Here is a 26,508-nt window from a genome sequence, read left to right as displayed (position 1 = left end):
CCAGTTATAATATTATTTCCGTGGAAAAGTGCACTTGAAATTCCAAACAACTGATTTACTTACAAATGAATTTTTAGACTATAACCTTTTCATAGGTTGGGGATTGGACTATATTTGTCTTAAGTTCAGGTTCAAACATTGAGAAATGATAATACTAATAATTCACATAGAGCTTTAAGAATTGCAAAGCACTTTACATACATTATTTATTTTGATCCTTACAGCAACTCTGTAAAACCTAACAACAAATCTGTGAAAAACTATAAAGAATGGATTTATCTATAGTGCATTCCTTTGCTTCCCCTTTCTCCTCTTTTGTGCCTTAAAACACCTCCCAAATACCTTCTTGTTCACTATTCCAAACCTCCTCTCAAGTTAGGTTCTCCTATTGAGGAAGGATGTAATAAAACTAATTCACACTAAAGTATGAACAACCGATACAATTTATTGTGTTATACCTCACGTGAATTGCAATAAAGGACAATACCTTTAACCCAAGGGAATGGCTCTAATGATATAATTTCAGACATAGATAATAACTGGCTCACAGGATTATAGGATCATAAATAAGGCCATTTTGCTAGTTGATCATGTTATTGGTGTCAAATTGCAGCCCTTTGATTCTGTTTAAGATAATAAGAAAAAATAGAAATGCATTATGAAAAATGCTTACCCTAAAAGGAAAAGGAGATTGGTGAAACTTTCCTGGCCACTGATGATAAAGGTTCTTTCAGGATCATTCTAAGAATTCCAATAAGAGGAATCATCCACCAACATCAGGACATCCCTGAGCTGCACCTTTATTGAATGCATATTCTTGATAACTTTGACCTTCATCATTCACCTTAGTATTAGGCAGCTGGTTAGAAAAGTCTAAAAGTCCTTTATTTGAACTTAATATTCCTACTTACAAAATCATAGGATCATAGAGGAAGAGCAGGAAGGAATCTCAAAGGTCATCTGGTTCAAATATCTCATTTTACAGATGAGAAAAGTGAGGCCCAGGGAAGTTAAGTCCAAAGGCATTTGTCGAAAGGGAACTTGCCCAAAGGCACAAAAGCAGAAGTTACCATCCCTTTGCACACAGATCTACATACTACGACACCATACTGTGCTATGAGACATTTATATAATGCTTTAAAGTTTTCAAAGTATTTTATAAACATTACCATTTCATTTGAGCCTCCTAAGAATCCTGGGAAGTAAATGTTATTTTCCTGTTTTTAAGATGAGAAAACTGAGGCTCAGGGAGATTCAGTGAATTGTTCATGATCACACAGGTAATAGATGTAAGGCAATACTTAAACCTAATATATAGCTGACTAAGTATTGTTATCCCCCAGTGTCCTCATCTTGGGACCTCTTCTGTTATTTCATTTTATGCTTTCTACTTGATGTCACCAACTCTAATGTGTTAAATTATCATATCTGTGTTGATGATTTCCAAATCGATATATTCATCCCTATCTCTCTTCTGCACTCTTGTCCCACCTTACCAACTGCCTGATCACCATCTCCATATGGTTGTCCCTTCTAGAGTGGTAGTTTGGCACAGTGGATAGAACACTGCACTTAGACTCAGTAAAATTTAGGTTCAAATCTTCTCTCTGACATTAATTAGCTGTATGACTCCTGGCCAATAACTTAATCTCTCTGAACCTCGGTTTCCTCACATATATATATATATATATGAAATGAGAAGGTTAGGTGAGATGGCTTTCAAAATCTAAATCCATACTCCAAAGACCTCAAAGTCAACAAATATAAAATAGAATTCACTATCTTTTCCCATAAAATCATCCTTCCTCAAATATCATAATTTCTGTTGAGGGAACCAGCATCTTTCTTGTCATCTAGGTTCATAACCTTACAGATATCTTGGACTCTTTTTTCTCCCTCACCCATCATATCCAATCAGTTTTCAAGTCTTATTGACTTTACATCCACACTTTTCACAGTCATCCCCTTGCCTCAACTCACATAGCTAACACTTTAGTTCAAGCCTTTATTCCCTTTTCATAGACTTTCTCCAAGCCGCCTGTCTGTCTCCCTCCTTCCAAGCTCTTCCCTCTCCTATCTATCTTCCACACAGCTACCAAAATGATATTTCTAAAACAAAGATTTGATCATGTCACACCCATATTAAAACATCTCCCTATTGATACAGGTTTTTCCTGATCCCTTACAATTACCACCAGTTGTTAGCACCATTCTCCTTTTGAAATTATTTGTTTAACTAACTTTACATATCTTTGTATTTATTTAGCTGTGTATATGTTGTATCTCCCTATAGAATGTAAGCTTCTTGAGGACAAGACCATCTTGGTTTTTTCTATGTATCCTTAGAGCTGTTGCAGTATCTTACAGATAATAGGCACTTAATGTTGGTCAAATGAAATTGAAGGTCTTCCTTATTACATATATTGTATTACACATAAATGTATTCAGTATAGTACATTGCCTCACACACAGATGTCAGAGTAGAGAGATTTGGTAGGGGAGGTGGAAAAAGGGAAGAAAGAGGACCCTCAAATCACATAAAAGGCCAGCCCAACTTTTGTGTCATTTATTTGAGTATCTTTGAATTAAGAACTTTAGGTAAAGTGGAATTGTACTTGGGAAAAGGGGTCTGAGATTTGAGGCATATTCCAAAAAGAGGAGACAGATGAGCTAACCAGAAAATTACTCACAAAACTCATAAAACCTTACTTAACTCATAAAACCACTTTTGTTCAAATAATACACAAGTTAAAATGATTTTCTCCCCCTCAATCTTTCTCTGTTCCTAACCAATTACAAAAACACTGCTACTGCTACGGGTTTTTTTTTTAATAAACTTTCTTGAGCTGCACCTCTCCTCATCCCTAGGGACTACTCCAGCTAGTTTCAGAAAGCAAGTCAAGTTTTTACAGTTCCCCATCATAAAATTTTAATTTCATATGCATCTCATGGTAAGGAGCACCTCTTTTTTTTCAGTAGGGGGATGGGGAAGCAAGATCAACAGATCTTTACAGGCAGTACTTTTTCCACTAGTCGAGCAGGCTATGGATAAACTAGCTAAGAGAGGAAATGTTAATCTTCACCAAATTCCTAAGCTTGGTGGCTGAAATAATGCTTCATGCAGTATAGTACCTCTTAGTTAGTAAATTGCTTTCACATGTGTGTTCTCACTTAATCCATGAGGTCCTATAAAATAAGGGAGTTGCGCAAGATGATTTCTAAGGTCTCTTCTGCTCTAAATCCTATGACTATCTGGGTGTTGTTGCTGTGCCATCAGTCAGTAGTGTCTGACTCTACGTGACCCCATGGGCTTTATCCATGGGTTATCTTGGCAAAGATTTTCAGATGGTTTGCCATTTCCTTCTCCAGTGCGTCTCCGTTTTACAGATGAGAAGTGAGACAAATACGGGTGAAATGACTTGCCCAATGTCACACAGCTAGTAAGTGTCTAAGGATTGATTTAAACTCAGAACTCCCTGACTCCAGTCTTGGTGATCTAGCCACCGAACCACCTAGCTGCCCTAGGTGTTACATATCCCCAATTTACAGAGGAAGGAACTCAGGCTCAGTGAATTTAAATAGCTTGCCAAAGGTCACTTGGATCATAGGATGATAGATTTAGAGCTAAAGGAATCTTAGAGGTCATCAAGCCCAACCCATACATTTAGCAGATGAGGAAACTGAGGCGCAGAAAGGTGAAATGACTTGCAAAGTGTCACACAGCTAGTAAGTAAGTGTCTGAAGTTCTCAAATTCTTTTGAACTCAGGTCTTCTGGTTCTAAGTCTAGTGATTTTTCCATTACCATCTTGCTTGCTGCTTCCCATAACTTCCTAATTTGAAGTTGGAGATTATTTTTAATGACAGCTATTCCTTTATAAGGTCAGTGTGGGAACTCAAAATTAAAAAAAAAAACAACGAATGTTAAAAATTGTTTTTACATGCAATTGAGGAAACGTAAGATTTATTTTTCCTCAATTGCATGTAAAATAAAATGTTATTTTAAAAAATAATGTCAGTGTAACTGGACCCAACAACATATAGTTTCTTTCTCTACTTAATATCTCTATACTTGCCAGACACTAACTCTAGTCTGGTGTCAATTATTAAATGTTACTGAAATATAACAATTAAGAATATTTAAAATCATCTTCAACAATCAGTGTGTTCTAGGATACTGGACTTGAAATTAGGCTTGCCCCAGTTCAAACTTCACCTCAGATAGTATGATATGGCAGCCAAGAAAGTTAATGCTATCTTAGGCTACAACAAGAGGCATAGCATTCAAAACTAGAAAAATACTGGTGATGCTGTACTTTGTCTTGATCACACCAGACATGGACTATCACATTCAGCCCTAAGCATCACAAAGGAAGCTGAAAAGCTAAAGAACATTCAGAGGAAGGCAATCAGGACCTCAGTCCTTCAGCTCAGTATATGTGAGCATTAGTTTAAGGAACTGGGGATGTTTAGCTTGATAGATTCTTACAAAAAAAAAAATTCAAAAATTATCTTCATGTCTTTGGAGGGCCATCATGTGAAAGCTGACTCCAGAGGTTAGAACTAGGTGTGATAGAAGTTGTAAAGAGGCAAATTTGAGTTCAATGTTAGGAAAAGAATTTCCCTAAATATTTGCGCTAATAATAATAATTATGATGGATGATAAAGCAAAGGACAGAACTAGAAGCAATGGGTAGAAATTGTTGGTATTATTCAGTCACATCTGACTCTTTGTGACCCCAGTTTGGGATTTTCTTAGCTTACTTACTGAAGTGGTTTGCGATTTCCTTCTCCAGCTCATTTTACAGATGAGGAAACTGAGGTAAACAGGGTTAAGTAACTTGCCCACACAGCTAGTAAGTGTCTGAGGCCAGATTTTAACTCAGGCCTTCCTGACTCTAGGCCCACACTCGATCCACTACATCACCTAACTGCCCTAGGATAGAAGCTGAAAAGAAGCCAATTTGGACTAGAGGTAAGAAAGCATTTTCTAACAATTAGAGCCACCCAGTGAGGGAATGAACTGCCTTGATAGGTGGTGGGTTCCGCCTCCTTCAAACCAAGATGAGAAGACTACATGTTGTAGTGGGTATTTCTTTGGTGTATGGGTTGGACTAGACGGGCCACTGAGGTCTCTTCTAACCCTCAAATTCTGTTATAACTTAGAAAAACTTTTCAGAAGCACATCTATCACACAAACCAAGGTACCCCTGAAACTACTGTCACAGCAGCTAAAGGTTTTCATTCTTTCCCGCTTTGGGTAACTTTCGTACTTCTGAATTCCAAATGGCCTTTTTCTTTCATAGGGTTTCAACATTGATATTTCACAGAATCCCATGTTCTAGCTGGGAGACTTCCTTCAATCTACTCCCCCATCCCATTCCCACTTCATGTCACAGATTGAAGAAAGTGTGGCCCCAGAATGCTCAAATAACTTCCCTGAAGTCAGTTCCACCACCAGTAAGTGCTCAGAGTCAGGATTTGATCCCCAGTTTCCTGACATCTAGTAGAGTTCTCTTTCCACAGCACCATGCAGTTCTCATTTATCTCTGGAAGATCGGCTTTATTAGCATCAAATACTCAATAATAGGCTGGCCTTCTCCAGACATCTTGACTTTCCTAGAATGCCTTAAGGATCTTGAGATTAGCTAAAATCAGATGTTAGTGTTGAAAGCCAAGTTCAAATAACTTTTGGATTATATGCCCACTAAATTTCAAACTGCAGAGCTATGTTTTATGCTTCTTTCCTGCCCCTTCTATCACTGTAATCCTATTCAGCATGTAACACAGTGTTAGAAAAAGAGTAGGTGATCAATAAATATTTATGTATTTACTTACTGGCTAATTGATATTCTGTTTTTCTTACTCTAAACCACTACCAATCTTGCTATCTACCATGGTCTCTCTATCCCCCTCTCCCACTAATACAGTGAATGAATAATTTACTGTACTTTTAAAAAAATATATATCTGGTACATTGAGATTAAGTCATCCAAATCCTCTTAAATTTATATAATTTTATTTAATAATTATGTTTTAAAGTTTGAACATTTAAATAAATGGCAAACTATGTATCTAAGTAAATCCCATATTTTCTCAATGGCTCTTTGGAACCCATCATTCGTGGGCAAGCCCTGAGAATATTGAATAACAGAAGAAATAAATGATGACCCTAATGAAAACCACATTCTGATTCCTGCTTTCCTGCTTGTGCAATTCCATATAAGAATTATAGAAGCCAAAAAAGCAACGTGCACATTAGCTGTGGGTTGCTCAACTACGTACACATAGACTTGTTGGTCATGTGACTGTTTCCATTTTCTCTGTTAAACTAATGGTTCCTCAGAGCCCCAGGAGGCCGCTCTTACACACACATAGAATTCTAGGATTTGCCTGGAAAAAAAAGTATCATGTTTCTGTGCCTATGAGCTAAAAAACTAATTTGCAAAGCTCAATGAAACCAAGCCACCTCAGAAGACGGAAAATATCCATTGTTTAAAAAAAAAATGCAAGACCCACAAGTAACTAAGCTGCCAAGTGGACAATATTCTCTTCCCCTCTCATAGTAACATATAGCTGTGCTCTATGAGTGGACCCTCCTTTTCAAGTGATACATGGTTGCAAGCCTAAGAATGGAAATCAAGTCAGCTATCATTTGGAGGGGACAGAGGCAGTTTATTCATGACTTTCCAGAATAAGATTGTGTGCTTCTCCCGCTCTCTTATTTCATTTTGTTATAAAGCAGTCAAAGATTTATAGTGAGGCTGAATTCAGAATAGTCAGGCTATAAGCCTCTGGGTATTCTGGCAAAACCTGTCAAATAACTTCAATTTTTAAAAATTCCCTTTTCTAAATACAAGGTTCTCCCCTCCTCCCCCCATTGGGTTCAATGAAACTTTCAGTGGAAAAAAAATCATTTTTATAATTGCTTTCTCACAAAAAGAAACAAGAACAAGAATTGCTGTCTTTATCTTTCGTGATGCTCTTTAGATTTACAAAGGAGCAATGTGATACAGTCACGGGGGAAAATATGCTAGATTTGGTCACAGACCTGAGTTCTGGTTTTTCCCTCTTGCCCCTCACTATGTGGTCTTTCTGATCCCCAGTTTTCTTTTCTGAAAAAATGGGGATGACAGCTACTTTCTCTTCCTCCACAATTGACCCTACTTAACCCCCACCTCACACAGTTGTGAGAAGAAAAGTCTTAATGAAGATTTAAACTGAAATAGTTTAAAAATATTCCACATAATAAAAATATAGGTGAAATAACTTTGAAAAGCTATAAATCACTATATAGGGAGAAGGGGGGGTATTGGTTTCTCTGCAATTATATTCTCAGTATAGCACAATTTAAATAAAAAAATATTGAGAAGTTTTCCAGAAATAATTACTAGACCCTCATTGTAAAACTGTCCTTGAAATGCATACCATTGCTTTCAGGACCATAAACTTAAGCATAGATTCCCAAAGTGGGCAATACCGCCCCCTGGGGGGTGGTAGGACGATCCAGCAAGGGTGGTACTAGCCCCAGCTGCAATCAGGGGACATTGAATAAAAATAAGTGGTGGAAGAATGAGGAAAGAAGAGAAGAAATTTTTGAAAAACTGTTCGTACAAAACTGTTGTGTAACAGAGTTAAAGTCATAGTGATTACATTATTTTCCAAATAAACACACAAAATGCAAGTTATAACCAATCAGTAGTCAAGTCTGCTGATTGGTCTTAACAAGCAAGTGTTGGCAAGCGAGGATTATCAAAATTTCAGTGCAGGAAAAGACCCACAAATTTACAATAAATTATTAAATTTAGGATGCGTCATTTTTTTAAAAAATATTTTATATCTTTTTGAAATGACGCAAATTTAAAAAAAAATTGTTAAAGGATTAAAGAAAGTAGATTTCCAGGGGGGTGCTAAGTAATTTTTTAAAAGGGGGTGGTAGGCCAAATAAGTTTGGGAACCTCTGATTTAGAGCAATAAGGGACCTCAGAGACCATCTAGTCTACCCCCTTTCATTTTACAGATGAGGAAACTAAGACTCAGAGAGTTTAAGCAACTTGTCCAAGGTCACGCAGGTAGTAAGTGACATAGGCAAGACTTGAATTCGGGTCCCTGATACCAAAGCCAGTGCTCTTCCCACAATTCCACACTGCCTCCCAAAAGCTTCTGAGGTTAAATTAACTCAACCACTTTGTATGGAATCCAGAAGGATTCATATAGCATTCATATAGCAAATATGCTATATTCATATAGCAAATCCTACTCCATAGGAAAAAAATTGCAATAATGAAGTTCTAATGAAAGCTGTGAAATCTGGCCATTCAAACTAGAGTTGTTCTCAAGAACTTTATGTTCTTTTCTAGTTATAGTCTTTTATTTCAGAATCAGACAATAGGATTTTCCTATGATTTCAAACTTGGGGAAAAGGGGAGGAGAAAGACACGTTTGGCATAAAAATAAATAGTTGGCCAGGGCTTTGCTATTTGTATCTTGATCATTAGTCTGATGTTGGAAATCTGCTTACGAATGCTTCCATTTGCCCGTTTACTAGATCCTGATGAAAAGGACTGTGATCTTAATTTCAGCAAAACTGCTACTGACATCAACTGACTCAAGAAAGGTTGCAAAATCAGGGCTATTATCTCGTGTTTATAACAAGTCTGTTACCATAGTAATAACTGTGATGTCACAAATTTGGCACCACGGGCCAAATTCTGGCTCTAAGTGGAGGGGAAAAAAAGTTAGCATAAGAAGAGGGATACAAACACATGTGTTTAAAATAGGGTCAATACTTGTGAGAACCACAAAAGGCCAGGGAGATCCCCCATGTCCTAGGCAGTGGGGGGGGTGGGGTGGAGGGTGAGGGAGGGGTGGCAGGACTTAGCCTTAGGATCTGTTCTGCAGTCACAAAAATGACTGATATCCAACCCTTCTGCATGCAGCTGTGCATGAAAGAGAGTAAAAATCAGAAAGAACATATCTGAGTGTTAGCGATCATGACTACTCCACTGGGCCAATGATCTGCCAAAAGCAGTGGATTTGAGCCCGAACAAAAAAGCACATTCTAGGGGAGTTTTTGCCCACACAAACCCCACTGGCCCCCAGAAGACATAGCTTATCTCATGAGAGCAGCACACTCTTCATAATATAGCTAATGTTTGACTCCCATTGGTTTACCACAGGATTAGGTCTTCAGGGGAAAAAAAATAAGACCCTTCGGATATAGACATGTAGACATAGACATGTAGTCATCAGAGAGCGTGGAAATATTGCAATAGGCATTGTTATCCTCCTACTCTAGATGGAAAGTTCATAGGAAGACATTGCAAGCTTAATTAAAATATCACAGAGTCAATCTGTGGTGGAGTAAAAAAAAAAATGATAAATTAAGCTCCAGTACAATAATTGTATTCTCAGAAGACCAAACATTTACCTCATCCCATTTTCCTTACCTTGAAAGATAATAATAAGGAGAAAGAGTGGGTGAGGGAGAGGGAGAGGGACTATAACCTGTAATTTCATTGGTACAGGAAGCTCCCAGGTGAGAAAATTACCTCAACCAATGAAAGAGGGCAACTTCTCTGCAATCTGTAGCCTCAGAGAGTTGCCTAAATCACTGAAAATGACTTGCCCAGGATCACATAGCCAGTATATATCAGAAATGGAACATGAATCTAAGTCTCCCTCTCTTTGAGGCTGGTTTTCTATTCACTAGACCTTGCTGACTCAAATGAATGTAACAATTATTATACTATAATATGCCATTATATTATATAATTATATTGTTATAACATTAAAATGATGGGAATAGACCACATTTCTATAGTATTTTAAGGTCTGCAAAATGCTTCCTTTAAGATAACCTTGTGAGGTAGGTAAATCAAATATTATCTCCATCTTTCAGATAAGTAAACTGAGACTCAAAGAGATGAAGTAACTTGACCAAGGTCACACAATTAATTAGGATGTCAGAAGTAGGATGTGAACTCATCTCCCATCTCCAACCTTAGTCCTGCTTTTTAGGAATTACAGTCAAGACTGGTCATTCAGCTTTTGGTCATCTCACCCTTACTCAGTTAACACACTTATTGTACCATGTGTACCATGCCCCCCCTAAGTATGGACTGGAAAGGGGTTTCTTTTCTTTTCTTTTCTTTTTTTTTTTTTTTTTGGCTAGGCAATGGGGTTAAATGACTTGCCCAGGGTCACACAGCTAGTAAGTGTTATGTGTCTGAGGCTGGATTTGAACTCAGGTCCTCCTGAATCCAGGGCGGGTGCTCTCTCCACTGCGCCATCTAGCTGCCCCAGTGGTTTCTGATAATTTACGGATTTTATGTATCAAAGAATAGACTTCATATTTGAAAAAAGCTGCCAAGTCCCAGCAAGGCAGATCTAATCAAGACGGTCTCTTCACCTTTGCTCATGGACACCCAGAGTAGGATACTTGGCAATTATCATAAATATGTGGGAAGTTCTTAGCAACCAATTACCAAATTCACTTCCTACTTGTCTGTAATGCTATAATCTATATTCTGACATCACATCAAGCAGGAGGTTTTAACACAGAGTCCTTGAACTTACGGGTTTAAAAAAAAACCACTTTGATAATTATTTCAATATAACTGGTTTCCTTTGTGATTCTAGGTATTGTACTTTATGCATTTAAAAATGTCATTCTGGGAAGGGATCCATAGGTTTCACCAGACTGCCAGAGGGGTCCGTGACTCAAAATAGGCTCTGTCAAGAGATCCTGATAGAAGATACCCATCAAACCCTAGGAATCTTGCCCCTGGAAACTCCATTCATCGGCCTGATATCACAGGAATTCCTACTTGGGGCCCTGAACGAGCGTAACTAAAATATAAATCCCATCATTTTGGGTCCAGTAAGTTTTCTGTTGAAGAGTCAATGGCTCTCAAACTCTTTGAAGTCAAGGAAAATGTTTTCATCATTTTTCATACTCTGGCACCCCAGTCCTTGGTTGCATAGGTTCAGGGTTTAATAGTGACGGTGCAAGGCCATGTGTAAAGACAGCCATCACGAGCACACTTTTTCTTTTAAGGAACCATAAAAGTTGGGAATCTAGAGTTCCATAGAATGCTGCTTTGAAAAAAAAAACAAACATTTGTGTTGGGCTATTCTGTTTCTCCCAGCCTAGCAGAATCCTGGGCTCCATTACAGGCCTCAATCCCTTTGCATATTCATTGTATGAATTGATGTTAAATGGGTGCTGTGTGCCTGGATTCCAGGCAGCTTGCTAAGCAGGAAACACCGCAGCGAATTTTCTGGCATACTGCACCCAAGTGAGCTTCAACTCGGTTCATTTTTAAGTTCCCTTTTGCTCCCACGAGACAGTACAGGCCAATCAATTTGCATTTCAGTGCACAACTTACTTGATGCACAGCCTATGTATGGGATATCTGTTGGAAGGGATGGGGAGGAAGATTAGAGACTAAGCAAAGAAGAGGAAAAGATTTTTTTAATTATTATTATTATTGGAACCACTCACCTAAGCCACTGTACATATGTTCAAAAACAAGTTCCAATTTTAGAAAATTAACTATTCCTTCCTCCATCCTCACCTACCCTTACTTGGTCTATTCATAGTAGATTTTTGGTCTCTTAGGAAGGAAATTAGGGCCCCACTCTATCCCTGTACAAGCAGCCAAAAGAGAAAATGGACAGAGAAGAATTATCTTAAGTGCAAATCACCTTAGTCATTTAGAGAAATTCATTCAAACAAATATTCCTAACAAGTCCAGACTTGTGATTTGATAAAACACATAATGGATTGAGGGGTAGACTTGGCATCAGAAAGAGTAGGGTTCAAAACTTGCCTCCAATACTTCCTTGCTATGTGACACTAGGTAAGTAACGTAACCTCTATGAGTCTTAGTCTCTTCATCTGTAAAATGGGGATACTAGTAGCACCTGCGTCATAGATTTGTTGTGAGGACCAAATGGGCAGATGCATGAAAAGTGTTTTATACTACATAAATATAAAATATTATTCTTATAATTTCTTCTTTTAAAAGGTAATTGAGGTTGAGTGACTTGTGCAGGGTCCCACAGCTAGTAAGTATCAAGTGTCTGAAGCTAGCTTTGAATTCAGGTCCCCCTGACTCCAGGGCTCATGCTCTATCCACTGCGCCATCTAGCTGCCCCTGTAACTAACAGTCTCAAAGAGTTGTCTAAGGCACTGACAGGTTAAGTTATTTACTCATGTTCACACAAGCATGTTTTGTTTTAAAGTTTAACCGGTAAATGGATTTCAATTATATATATTTTAAAAGATCCTCAGTATCTAAGCTCCTCTTAACACTAACATGAAATACTATGCAAACAATCAAGGCAGCTATTATCTGCAACTATCTGAGACAATGGTGTCAGCAGTGGAAAGAAATAACACATTGGAAACCTACCTATAACCTGTACTTGAAATTTTAGAGGTATATATGTGTTGGTCATTACAGAAATTCATTCAAACAGCTCATTGCATTCTTTAGTTCTATAGTAAAATTATAATGACCACTGTTAGGACGTAGGAAAATAAATACTGTCATGTAAACTCAGTATTTATGGGTGTACAATAGGCCACCAACATAGCCAGGGTAGCAAAAATATAGTTCACCTTAGTCCTGACATGTATAGTCCACTACATACATTATCACATAGAGTAAGGGTTCTTAACATCTAGTCCATGGACCATATATAGGGACCATATAGGGTAGGTTTATAGATTTTAGAGGGTCCATGAACTTGGATGGGGAAAAAAACGAACCTTTATTTTAATATGATAGGTTTCCTTTGTAATCTTATATCTTTTATTTAAAAATGTTATTTTGAAAAGGGGTCCATAGGCTTCTCTAGGCTGTCAAAGGGGTCTATAAAACAAAAAAGGTTGAGAACCCCTCTCCACAGTATTTCTCTTCGTAAAACGTCTGCCACCTACATTACAAGACTGAATAATCATGCTAGTCTGCTATGCCGGCGTGTAATTTTAGTGTGAGAATTTTCTGGAAATGTAAGAGATTTGAGAATATGAAAGATCTTTATTAAAATAATGTAAACAACCCAAAGAGTAACTAACAGTCCACAAAGTGCTTTCCAAGAATCAAGTAGATCACCATGAAGAAGCTAGATGTCATCATCTGACTTTGGGCAGATTTAAAGGAAAGAGAAGAACTGGCCCAAGATCAACAGATCCTATACATTCCTTCATGCATAGAAATACTTGGACTCAGCACATTCCCAAAGGGCCCTCAATGAGCAAATACTTCCTTGCCCTGTGGCCAGTTCTACTCCATTTGGTTCTTTCTCATAACTCAAAGTTTTGTGCATCCTGTTTCAAAATCAGTTCATTTATTTTTTGAAGTATTACATTAACAAAAGGAAATCCATCATTTGCAACCAATAATATTAGAAGCCTTCTGTGAGTTGAAAGCCCATACAACGCATGTGCCTGTAGCCTATGCCAAATTCAGTCCAATATAACACTAATACTAAAAAACAAAACAAAACAAAACAATCTTGCGCAGATCTTCCTCATGGAACATTCATCACAATTAATATTACAGCCCTCCTCATGACTTAACTATTTTAAAATTTACTTATAAGATGGCAGAGTCAGGATAGCTTTCTATGAATTACTGTCATTTTTAAACAGTGAAGATTTACCTGCTGGTGGCTTTATGAAAGGTGGTGGAATTAATGGTACAATAATGGGTACATTCCCATGATCCTTTGACCCTGCTGGTGAGTCAGTTAGTCCATTTCCCGTGGCAAGCCCTGGATAGCCTGTGTTCATATTGTATGGTGAAATAACACTGTCCTCGGATAATTTTGGCTTTGGCAAAGAATTCTCTGTAAAATAAAAAAAATGTATACATATATACATATACAAAATGGCTAAAAAAAGTACTTATTAATTGGACTAAAATTTTTTGTCTGGTTATTTTTCTCAATTCGGAAGATTGTATAGTGAAAATTAGTATTTTCTATCAGACTTTGAAAAATAAAATATTATCAAAACTCCAGGAAACAATTCTGCTCACATCACTACAAATTTCCATCTGGCTCCTTTATAATTGGCTTCATGCTGGCCATTTTATTCTGACATCAAAACTGATGGATTTAATATTGTAAAAACCTCCTTGGAACACCCAAAATTCAGATTTATTGAAGGTCAAACTATTCTCCCTGATGTGGTGTTTATAGCACATCTCTTACATCACACTAGCCTATTTAAGCAAGGTTTTACGGTTTTCCAAACACTGGATTATCATAATTCCAGAAGACTTATGATAAATGGTAGGCATGCTACTGATCTCTTGACAGAGGGGTGATGGACTCAAGGTGCAAATGTGACATACACTTTTTTGGAAATGGCCAAGGCAAAAATTTTCCTTTTTGACTTAGTATATTTGTTGCAAGGGTTTGGGTTTTTTTTCCAATAAGGGCAAAGTAAATAAATCTTTGTTTATTGAAAATAATAAAATAAAAATTATAAATATATAATATTCAATATATTAATTTTAAAATACCACTGCATAATGACCTGATTGAATTAAAATAAAAAATTCAGGAAGAAATGGATGATTAGAAAGAAAAAAAGGCTCATAGGATTATATAGATTCAGAGTTGAGTGGGACCTTAAAGGTCATTTAGTGCTGCCCTTTAATTTTATAGATGAAAAACCTAAAAGCCAGAACAGTCAGATGACTTGTTCAAGATTACACAGATAGCTGTGAGCAGAGCCAGGATTTAAACTCTGGTCCTCCAAATTGAAATCCAGTCCTCTTTCTATTCTATCTTCCACATTTTTACAAAAACAAATTCATGGCTAACAGAGAAAGAAAGAAAGAAAGAAAGAAAGAAAGAAAGAAAGAAAGAAAGAAAAAGAAAGAAAGAAAGAAAGAAAGAGGAAGGAAGGAAGGAAGGAAGGAAGAAAGCAAGGGTGCTTATTTAAAAGTTTAATGATATCTTAGGAATATGAATTTAGTAACCTTTACCTAAGCAAGAACCCAAGTTCTTAAATAATTAAAGCCCCAAAAATATCAAATAAAGGAAGTAAGCTGCTCATCCATTAAAAAAAAAATCTTCTAGTAACAAGTCCAGGTACTCACCCCTTGCCTCTCTCAGAAGAAAAGATTAATACCAAGACCAGGTATTACATGAACTATTAGTTTATAGAATATAAACTCATGACTTGCATCTTTCTATTTACAGAGAAATTGATGATGCTATCTAGATAACATGATATACACAATTTCATAGCAAGCTGAATATAAAATTTGTCACGTACATTCGATTCCACATGCCTGCAGGACAGCTCATTTACATTCTATTTGTTGTCATGTAAGAAGAAAATGTATTACCTTGGAGACTGGAAATAAAATATTTGAAAAGGTAGTTTATACTGACAGGATTTTCAGTGGAATACAAATACTGATCAAATTATCAATAACAACATGCAATTAGTTTCATAAATGGTTTGTGAATATCCCTGAAGAGTGTGGTAGATTATTGTTTGTTGTTTGTCTTGAGGGAGTATTTTTTTTCGTACACATCTTTTTCATCTCTACCTAGATAATCTTCCTGAATATGGGATTCATGAGTCCCCATATCAACACCCGATACAGCATAGTTGTAGGTTTCCTTAATGAGGCTCCAAGCATAGCTGACCATTCATAAGAGTATATGACAGGTCACTGTGCCATGAAAAGCTGCCATAATTTCTCCCTTGTACCTCAGCTTTGAGAGAATGCTTGTTGGATAAGTTAAGATCTAGACATTTGCTACACTCTGAATCTGTAGCATTCCTCTTCTCACCCTAGCTGCAATTCTCAATCTATCAAGTCTAGCTGGAGAATCTAAAGACAGCAATGAACTGGGAAAAAACTAAACCCCTATTGTGTAAGATTGGGAATACTTTTCATAAACAATACAAGATCTAGGAATGTTATTCACAACTGGAACCCAACTCAACAACCTATACATCCAATATTTCTCCTTATTAGTACTCCCATGGTGAGAGAGAAGGAGGAAAGAGGCAAAAAAAAACCCCCATCATTTTCATAGTTATCTGGATCCTCACTTATATTTTGATGATCTGACTGACATTTTGCTTAACAGAAGCTTTAATCCCAGGATTTTTTTTTTAATAGTGAAAGGGATCAGGAGTCCAAAAGTAGTAAGCAATATTTTCTCCTTTCATTGTTTTTTTTTTGGCAGAATCTTGAAACCTTGACTATATAAGCCTTGTCTGGCTCTGCCATATTACTGTTGGTGGAGAGATAATAGTAAGTTCCTATTTGTTTTATATTGCACTCTCATATTCTATTGGATCCTGCTTATGGAAAAACCCTGTTGGAGATGTACATTTAAATCAGCCATTGGAATAGGCTACAAAGCATCAGTCCCATTGCAACTCTATTCTGGCAGGTTGAGATAGTTCATTCTCCTTTGTATAAACAAAGGAACATTAAATGTCATTACCTTTGAGAACAGAAATGTGCTGCCGGCTCTCCCCATCTGTAGGGTAGTTCCTGAATTCAATATCCTCACCATCTTTCAGTTCAACCTTATCATAACCATACCAGCCAAGAAGTTCATTCATGGTGTTTTCAGCAAAGTTCTGAAAGAGAAGAATTGCCTGCTTATTTAGGTAATCAATAATCATTTTGGAAAGAATGCATAAATCGAAATCTATTTATACTGTATCAAGAACTGCTAGCATTGTCCCACCCCCTCCAGACTCATGTTCGTTTTTCAAGTCATGTTTAAAATATATAACACATTTAAATCCCACGATGCTGTGTACAATTATGATATACCTTCAGACTCCTAATTTAAAGAAAATAAGAAAAGAAGAATTTATCATTTTTGCTTATGGAGGGTTCATATTTTTAGCCTATATTCATCAGCAAAATTTATGTAACCTGCTTCTATAAAAATATTGAAAAGTGAAACAAAACTAGATGAGAACAAAAGACTTCCTTATGAAAACAATTAATCAACCTTTTCAGTGCTACAGATTAATTTAAATTGGAATAGCTTTCTAACTCAAATGTGGATTCTTAACATGAATGCCTTGGATCAACTAAAATCTCAATAAAGAAATAATTTCTTCATTGTCAACATGTAAAGTAGAACAAGTAACAATACACGCTTTCTTTTTCAATTTTCATTGAGCTAGAGTAGTTTTTTAAACCTCATACTCCTTTTTGGTTTACTTACGCAAAATTAAAATTTAAACATCCAGGAATGTTCATTTCATTGACTATATTTTCTTGCTGCACAAACCCAAGGTCAGTTGGATTGTCTCCTATCACCTCATAATTCAGTTCAATTCAGCAAACATTTCTTCAGCACCTACCATGTGCTAGGTGCCGTTATGAAATGTAGATATCCTTAAAGTTAACTGCCAACAAATTTTATAATCATTACGGAATTGATTTTTCAAGCTCATGCTACCAATCCAGCAAATCTAAAATTTTACAGTCTTACTAACTGTAAATTTCAAAACAAGATGTAAAATTGTATGTTTTGATATTCTTTTGTGATGTGATGGGTAACTCTGTGATGATATAACTAAGATACCCAGCTTGATTGCCACAAACTACCACTTCAGGGTTTCCTTTTAGTGCAAATGCCCCTAGATTCTGCTATGAGGAAATTAGAATTTCAGAATTACATTTTAATTTGTAATTTATGTACCTGAAATAATGTACTAGGGTTTTAACCAAGGGTATTCTGGTAAATGTTTAACAACCAGCTTGGGAGGAAGAGGGATATACACGACACATTTTTAATTTAATCTGCAATTATTAACATTTTTTCTATTACTTTCTTAAGTTGAAACAATCAACAAACATTAAATCAGGCCCTGATTTGAACAATTTATCAATTTCTGGTATAAATGCTTGAACAAGAAACTTAACAGTTGGTTCTCAGAGCCAATACTGGCTGGCTCCAGCGCGTCACTGATTCTACCTCTAAGGTGTTAAGACAACACAAGTGTTCTGGGTTTTCTTGAATTCTCTGTCTTCAGATTTCAACTAGGATTGCATACAAATGAAAAGCTATTTCACTACTGATTCTGCAAAAAACAAACCTGGCATTTCAAACCACCCACAGGATTTTAGACCCTTTCTTTAGCACAGGGATCTAACTGAGTCAAACTATGATGCAATGACATGCCAGCAATTAAAAAAAAGGAAACACCCAACATCCAACCAGCCAACATTGCTCCTCTAAGGGGTTTACTATCTTTGATGGCTGATCGTTTCTACATTCTATTAATTAATACATAAATAAGGTCTGAACAGTAAAAAGAATAAACCTAGTAACTTTAAGAATACCTCCACTGAGAAAGCTTGTGCTAAATATTTCTCTATTAAATCAGAAGAGCATTTCTTTAATGAGATGATATTTTCCCTTATTATCTCACTTCTTTCACTCAACTTAGTATCTGATTTGAGAATAAGAAGTAATGTAGTTGACCTAAGCTCACATTGTACAAGTCCCTCCCCCATCAGACAGGGAGCTAAAACCTTAATGGGCTAAGACATATTGTGAAATAGGAAACTTACCTTCCAATGGCTTTTAAAAACTCTCATAGTCTTCTCAAAGTAAGTAGAAGTCATCAAATTGCTCTGAGTGTGTCTACTCTGACATTGTAATTAAAGTAAAGTAAAGACAAAATATCGGGTCCATGCTTTTTTGAATAATGTCAACTATGGCTAACTGAAGGGGGAATGAGGTTGCCTAAGGAAGTAGTGGCTTTCTCCTCATGAAGAGTCTTCAGACAAAGACCACTTGTCAAGCATGCTATAGAAGGAATTCTGGCTCGGTTATGGGTTGGACTGCATGGTCTCTCAGTTTCCTTCCAACTCTAAGACTTTTCATTGCTGTAATTGTATATAGAAGCCTGAGCTGATTTTCCCTCCTCTTACCCAACCCAACCAGTCAGTTGGCATCTTCTCGTCATCTCCACCAACAGCACCTCTTAATTATATATTTTATTAGGCATTTATCACAGTCTAATTTGCATTTCATTAATTTTTGTGCCCATATTATGACTCCAACTAGATTGTAAGCTCTCTGTGCATTCACCTCTACCAAGTATAATGCCTTGAATGCAGTTCACATTTAATGATTATTTGTTGAATCCAATTCAATTAAAATATGCATTGAATTATGGATTCTTCATAATTGTGGAATGAATGGATGAATAGACTTTGCCACAGTCTATAGCTCCATCTAACTTCTGTAGTGGATGTATAATCCATAATACATAATTTATAGATCTGTCTTCTCTTACCAAAGAATACAAGGTACAAATCCACTCATTTTTTTCAGATCCATATTTTGCAGAATATAATTCAGGATTTTTGTGATACATGGAACCTAATACATATTTTTAATCCCAGGTTTTTACCATTTGGTTTGTTTAATTGTGGCCCTCAGATACTATAGTTTGGTTTGTAAACCATTTGACTTCATAGAGTTCTTAACATGAATTTACATTTTTTCATGATTTTCAATTAACTATTAAAAACAATTTTTTACCCTAATCAGGAAGATAGTGAAATTGATATGTAGGACTCAAGAAGACAGTGGATGTTCCTAATAGTGTTAATGAAGTCACCAGCCCCTCTCCCACTCTGAGAAGCTACCTGCAGGCAACAGAAGAATGCAAGGAAAGCTTGGGCTTCTAGGTTAATGTCAAACTGGCCTGATATACTATAGGGATTAAGCTGGGCTCTCTGGAAGAGGTTGGCAAGGGATCCAGGTGAGACCTTTTCATGGCAAAATAGTTCATCTCCAGAGACTTTAATTAGTTAGCTCTATAGTTTTCCTTTATATAGACATTTGTATTCTTTTTGTTCCATGGGTCCCTGGGGAAAAGTCCTACTCATCCAGTTGTGCTACCAACTGCTTGAGGCTATAGACACAGCATATGCTAAAAGGCTATGCAGTGATGACTCTTTGCCACAAAGTTGGTGACTATTAAATTCTTGACAACACCTTCTGAAGCCTTCCTCAATTTTCCTGGGCCTGTTTGAGTCAGAGATTGTAAGTCCCTGGTAGACAGAGATCGTGTTACCAGGACAAGTAATAAAGGCTTATGACAGAGCACTCCCTCCTTCTTCTTAACTGTACCACTTCAAAACCTCAAAGGCATTATGGAAGCAAAACATGAGTGAGAATGACAAGGATGTTTGCCACTCTTTCCTGGCTCTCTTCCTATTTGTCTAACAGTTTCTTCTCAATCTCCATCACAGGTTCAACATCAATATCATGCCTGTTAACTATTGATGTTCTCCAAGGTTTTGTCCTGGTCCTTCTCCTCTCCTCTTTCTGCACACACTCTCTTGGTGACTTCATTTGTGTCCAGGAGTGTAAGTATCATGTCTATGCAGATTTCTCACAGATCTATATATCCAGCACCAGTATTTCCTGGGAGCTTCAGTCCCCCATTACCCACTGGACATTTAAAACTAGATGTCTTGGAGATACCTTAAATATATGTACAAAACTGACCTTATTACCTTTTCCCTGTGCCTACCTTTCTTTCAAACCTCTATTTCTGTCAAAGGTACCACAAATATTCTTTTCCTAGGTTTGTAACCTTGATGCCACATATCTAATGAGTTGCCAGATCATATCGTTTCTAGCTGTACAACATCTTATCTTTCTATTTACAGAAATCACAACTTTAGTTCAGGTCCTTCTCACCTTTTACCTAGATTACTTGTAACAGCCTCCTAACTGGTCTCCCTTGCTCCCCATTGCATCCATCCTCACTCTTCTGTCAATGTGATTTTCCTTAATAATGTCACTCCCCTACTCAATAAACTCCAGTGGCTCCCTGTTGCCTCTGAGACAAAAATAGATTTTAAAACTTGGCCCCAACTTATCTTTCCAGCTTCATTATACATCATTCTTCTTTCTGCACTGTGATCCAGCCAATCTGGACCTTCTTTCTGTTCCTCACACATGACACTCCATATCCCATTTCTGTGTGACTTTGTACCTGCTGACCTCTATGTCTGGAATACATTAACTTATCAGCTCTACCTCACAGAATCACTCTTTTAAAAAGGCTGTTTCATTCTATTTATTTGTATCCCAAGCACTTAGCACAGTGCCTGGCACACAGTAAGTACCTAATAAATGTTTATTGATTTATTGATTGGTTTCTCTATAGCCTTCAGTACAATAGCACTATTACTTCTAAGCCTCCCATTTTTAAAAATCTATACTCCGAAGGTAGTAAGAAGAAACACTAGCCTTCTAGGGTCAGTGTGGTCCAGTTTTCAAGATGCAGTCATGGACCTTCTGAACAGACCTTCAAGTGTAGATTGGGCTAGAGATGGGAAGGCAGGGGAGGAGAGAGAAGAATAATCCAGATTGAACAGTTACTCTGAGGGCGGAAAAAGCCCCCCAGTGGAGAGTTATCATCAACATTAAGATAGGATTTTGGATCTTTTGGGCTTCCACCCCCGCAAATAGGATGTGGCTTCAGGAATTCTGATAGGGTGAATACTCTTTGATACCTTGTAAAAATAAATTCAACTAACTGAGGATATTGATTGGAAGGAAGCAATGCTGGTGAGAGTATTTAGAAAGGTCCTTAAAGGACTGCTCAGAAGGGCTTCTTGTGCCTGAGAATCCTGTGGATTTAATTGGTGTGACAGGTCCATCACCGTGCCATGAATATGGCAGTCTAGTTAATTTTACCTTAGTAACATCTCTAATATATACCCCCTTCTCTCCTCTGACATTGTCATCACACTGGTACAGGCCCTCTTCACCTCACACCTGAACTACTGCAATAACCTGCTGTTTGGTTGGCCTGTCTCAAGTCTCTCCCTGTCCATCCTCCACTCAGCTTCCAAAGTGATCTTCCTAAAATACAAGTCTAACTATGTCACTACCATGCTCAATAAATTCCAGTAGCTCCCTATCTCCTCCAGCATCAAATATAAAATCCTCTGTTTTGGCCTTCCAAGTCCTTGATAACCTGGCCTCCACACCTTTCCAGTCTTCTTACAGATTACACCCCACCATATATTCTGCAATCCAGTGACACTGATCTCCTTGCACATTCCACTTGCTGAATCAGGGTGTTTTCACTGGCTGTCCCTCATGCCTGGAATGTTCTCCCTTTTTATCTCTGCCTCTTGGCTTCCTTCAAGTCCCAGGTAAAATCCCACCTTCTAAAGGAGTCTTTCCAGGTGCCCTTTAATTCTAATGTCTTCTATCACTTGATTATCTCCCATTTATCCTGTACATAGCATGTTTGCCAAGTTGTTTTCTATTATCTTCCCTGTTGGAATGTAAGCTCTTTGAGAGCAGGGACTGTCTTTTGCCTTTCTTTGTATCCCCAGAACTTAGCACAATGCCTAGGAAATAATAGGATCTTCATCAATGTTTATTGATTGATTATTAACTAATTAGGGTACAGAATGAGAAATATACATATTTCTGTATGTAGCCACTAGGGGAATTTGTTTTGCTTGACTATCCGTATTTTTTACATGAAATTTATTTTTGTGGGTTTTTTCCCAATGGGGTGGGGACAGGGAGAGAAAAATAGATATCTTTTCTTCTTTTCAGATGAGGTCATTATGTTATGACTTTTAAACTGGTGTATGTTGTTACAAGAAACCTCTCACCAAATGGAAGTGATCTGTAAATGTTTTTAATGTAAAAACAAAACACAGAGGAGAGGGAGAGAGGGAAGGAAGGAAGGAAGGAAGGAAGGAAGGAAGGAAGGAAGGAAGGAAGACTAGGATGCACTGAAGCCAATCATATAGGCAGAACCCCTAATTTAGGAGAAGGCAGTGGACTAACATCAACATAACTGGCAAGACTTTTGTAGCTTCTAGTTGATCCCCTACTAGAGGTACATGATAAGATAGGGGCACCCTTCTTCCTCCAGGAAGGGAAAGGAAAATGTATTGTTACTACAATAGGGAAAGTAGGACGGTTGATCTATACAATAGGTAAGCAGGAGGTCAGCAGCTGTAACCTTAGCCCTAACAAGGGCACATCAGCTGTTCTTCTGTTCTGAGGCTGCCTAGAGGCAGTAGACAAAAGTAAGGATAGCTTTGTTCTGGAATTCAGTTGGCCTATTGCACTATGGTGATAGCCCTATGCATTTTGCAAGGAAGACACGCAAGAGGGATATTCCAGCAAAACTGTACCACCATAGGGACACTGGATATATGGATGACTTTTCCTGAGTGCCTGCCTGTATCTTTGTGCTCTCTTATGTCCTATGCCCCTGAAGAAAATCTTAGATTTGAGTTGAACTGCATACTACTTTAGCTCTCAATTGAGCAATCACAAGTGTTAAGCATACTGAGCTAGGCACTAGGACACAAATACAATGAATTAAACAATATCTATTTATAGGGAACTTATGTTATAATGGAGGGGACATTACATTGCAATGGGTGGGATATAAATCTAATAAACAGAACAAGAATGAATACAAAGTTGTTTCCTACAAGATAGTTGAGGGGGGAGGGCGGTACCAGCAGTTAGGGCAAAAGACCAGGAAAGACTTTATGTCAAAGGTGGTGCTTGAGATGTCTTGAAGGAGGAGAGGGAGGCAGAGCTGAGGAGGGAATTATATATCAAAGGGCAAGACAGTGATAATCTATTACAAGATCAGTGGTTAGTTTATCCTTGACCAAGACCTTTTGAGCCCTTCCCTACTCTCTTGGGCTGAGCTATGTCAAAGGTAATGGGACCTCTGCAGTCCATTATGATAGGACCCTAACAATGTCAATGAATGCAAGGCATTATACTTAAGGCTGAATATTCCCTCAAATCATAAAACACAAACACATACTTCTAAATATTTCAACACGGAAATCATAAATCCGGACGTAAAAAGTAAGCTTGATAAAACAAGGTGAGTTAGTATTGAAGCTGGATTGTAATCACACTCTGATATGTTGCACATAAAGAAGAAAGAAAGACCCAAGCCCAGACCTTCAGCATTTTCCTAGCAGGAGACTCACCTCTTGGTTCTGAATGGGCCTGATACTAAACTGAACCATAGCAATAAAGTACATTCTTATAATTTGTTGGTTCTCAGGGTTGAAACTCAGTGAGCAAAATAATAAAAATTATAATAGCTCACATTTATATACCATTTTATGTTTTACAAAGTATTTTCCTTACAACAATGCTATCAGATAGGTATTTTAGGAATTATCTATTACCAGGTATATGATATACTCTAGGGTTTCTATATCAAAAAAATGGATTTAGAATAGAGAAAGTAATATTTAGGCTCAACATAAGGAATCATAACTTAAATAATAATAAAAACAGGTTATTGTGCCAAGAGAGATTGTAAAATTTGCTTCCCTGTAAGACATACAACACTCTACTTTGTGTGGCTTACATCCAATTCATTTTAATTCAACAAACAATGTCTTTTGGCAAACTTGTACAGAATCCTATACTAAGTACTATGAAAGATTCATAGATAGATAAGACATAGTCCCTACCTTCAATCAGCTTAGCATCTAGTAGGGGGAAATAAGCATATAAACCGTAACATAAGGCAGAATATGATGTGTTATAAAAGCTAGAGAGAACAGTAGGGGTTCACAGAAAGGACTGTTAAAAACCTGCTTGCAGGGAATGAAGGAAGGCTTTTCAGAGAAGGTAGCTTTTGAGTTTGACCTCAAATGATAGGTAGGTTTCAGCAGGTAGAAATTGGGGGAAGGGACTCTAAGAAAAAGGAAGAAAAAGCAGAGACAGGAAAGCACAGGCTGTATATCAAGGAAACAGAATAATCTAATTTGTCTGGAGTGTCCCTGAAAGAAATAAAGTAGTGAGAAATATGTCTGTAAAGATAGGATATTGCCAGATTGTGGAGGTCCTTGAATGGCAGGCTGCTGAGTTTTACTTTCTTTTTAAGGCAATGAAAAGCCATTGAAGACTTTTGATTGACAAGATCTAGGGCAGGATTAAATGACCTCTTGAAGTCCTTTCCACCTCTAAAATTCTATGAAATTAAAGGATGTCATAGCTTCTTAGGATCAGAAGCATTTCTGATAAACTCTTTAAGAAATTCCTACTTATACTGAGCAATCTAACCCCATAGTCCCCAGCAAGCTCCATGAGGATGTGGAAATGCTTATCTGGACTAGACCAAAGACAGCACAATTCTAAAGGTGTAGATGGATTGACTCATAGGATATCTGAAATACAGGAGGATAACAAATACTTGGGAAGAAAATCTTGGATTTTATTGTCACTGAAAAAAATGATCCAGAAAATACTGATAATCATTGATTACGCCTATTTTCTTATCTCTACAAAATCTGAGTAGTCTTTAAAAATCTGCTCATTTGGAGAATCTAGCCTTTCTTGCAACAGGCTACCTCTGTTCTAAACATGCCTCTTTCTCCAGTCTGGTATTCTTTCATTTCTCCATAATCTTCTATACCTGAAATCTTTCACATTAGAAACTTCTCTGCCCCATTCAACCTCACTAATTGGACCCTCCCTCCATGTAACATGAGAGGGAGTAAACTATCCTATTGTACCTAAGTAAGATGTTGGCCCTCCCAATAAAATGCCTGATCCTGGCCTCTTGGACTACTTCTCTAGGAAGTGATATGGTCTAGTATACTTCAGTAAATGTCACTATTCTATCACAGGGATCATAGGAACATAGCTTTAGAGAATTAGAAGCCATGTAGTCCAACCCCCTCATTTTACAGATGAGGATACTGAGGCACAGAGAGCCCAAATGATTTGTCCAGGATCACACAGCCAATATCTTAGATAATATTTAAACCTAGGTCTTCCTGTCTTCAAGTCCAGTCCCCTATCCACTACATTATGCTGCCTCAGTTTGTGTTCCTAATTTTGGAGATGTTGGCTTCCAGCCCTGTGACGTTGCTGCCCTGAAGGAGGAGATAAGATCCTAGCCATTTCCCAGACAGAAGCTGGAGGCACTTAAACCAAGGAGTAGACTGTCCAAGGAACATTACTGAACTTTCTTCCTCCTCTCCCATGGCCCAAAGATGTCCAATGGCCACTTTGGTCTCAGTTTTCCCTTGTTGTCTCTGACTTCCCCTTGAGGTTCCCATTCCTGGGTGTCCCCTGAATCCACAACCCTTTTCTTGTGTGAGGTAAAAACCCAAACATAAAAAGGGCTATTGGTATCAGAATTTTAGACTCTTTTCCAAATGTTTCTAAATCCCCGAAACAGACCAGGATAATGTTTATGAAGACCAACACATGCATCGAGAGAATCTGTGATCAAGTTATAGGAGGGGAATAGACAGTCTTATCCACATTCTATACTTTATAGGAGATCACATCTTCACAGTTACACAATTGACTGAAAAGTCCAAAGAATACAAGATCCCACTGTTTATTTTTTTGTACACTAAATAAAGCCACTTAATTCAGTAGAACAAAATGTTGTCTTAAATGATTTCCCTTAACAAGGTATTCTCCATGTGCAT

At 37.4% G+C, this 26,508-nt stretch overlaps 1 protein-coding gene across 1 annotated transcript in view; it reads right to left on the bottom strand.

Annotated features, from left to right (window-relative positions):
• Positions 1-26,508, bottom strand: part of SOBP (sine oculis binding protein homolog) — a 226,321-nt gene that overhangs the window by 184,479 nt on the left and 15,334 nt on the right. The window contains exons 2-3 of the mRNA XM_027856556.1: positions 16,493-16,631; positions 13,673-13,858 (exon numbers count right to left, since the gene is read on the bottom strand). Of these exons, the coding sequence (XP_027712357.1) occupies positions 13,673-13,858; positions 16,493-16,631 (325 nt within the window). The remainder of the gene's footprint in view (positions 1-13,672; positions 13,859-16,492; positions 16,632-26,508) is intronic.

Source organism: Vombatus ursinus, unplaced genomic scaffold (assembly GCF_900497805.2).
Source record: "Vombatus ursinus unplaced genomic scaffold, bare-nosed wombat genome assembly UNPS02000582.1, whole genome shotgun sequence".
Classification (NCBI taxonomy): Eukaryota; Metazoa; Chordata; class Mammalia; order Diprotodontia; family Vombatidae; genus Vombatus; species Vombatus ursinus.
The sequence above is the reverse complement of the archived record's forward strand: the minus strand, read 5'-3'. Positions and strand labels throughout refer to the sequence as shown.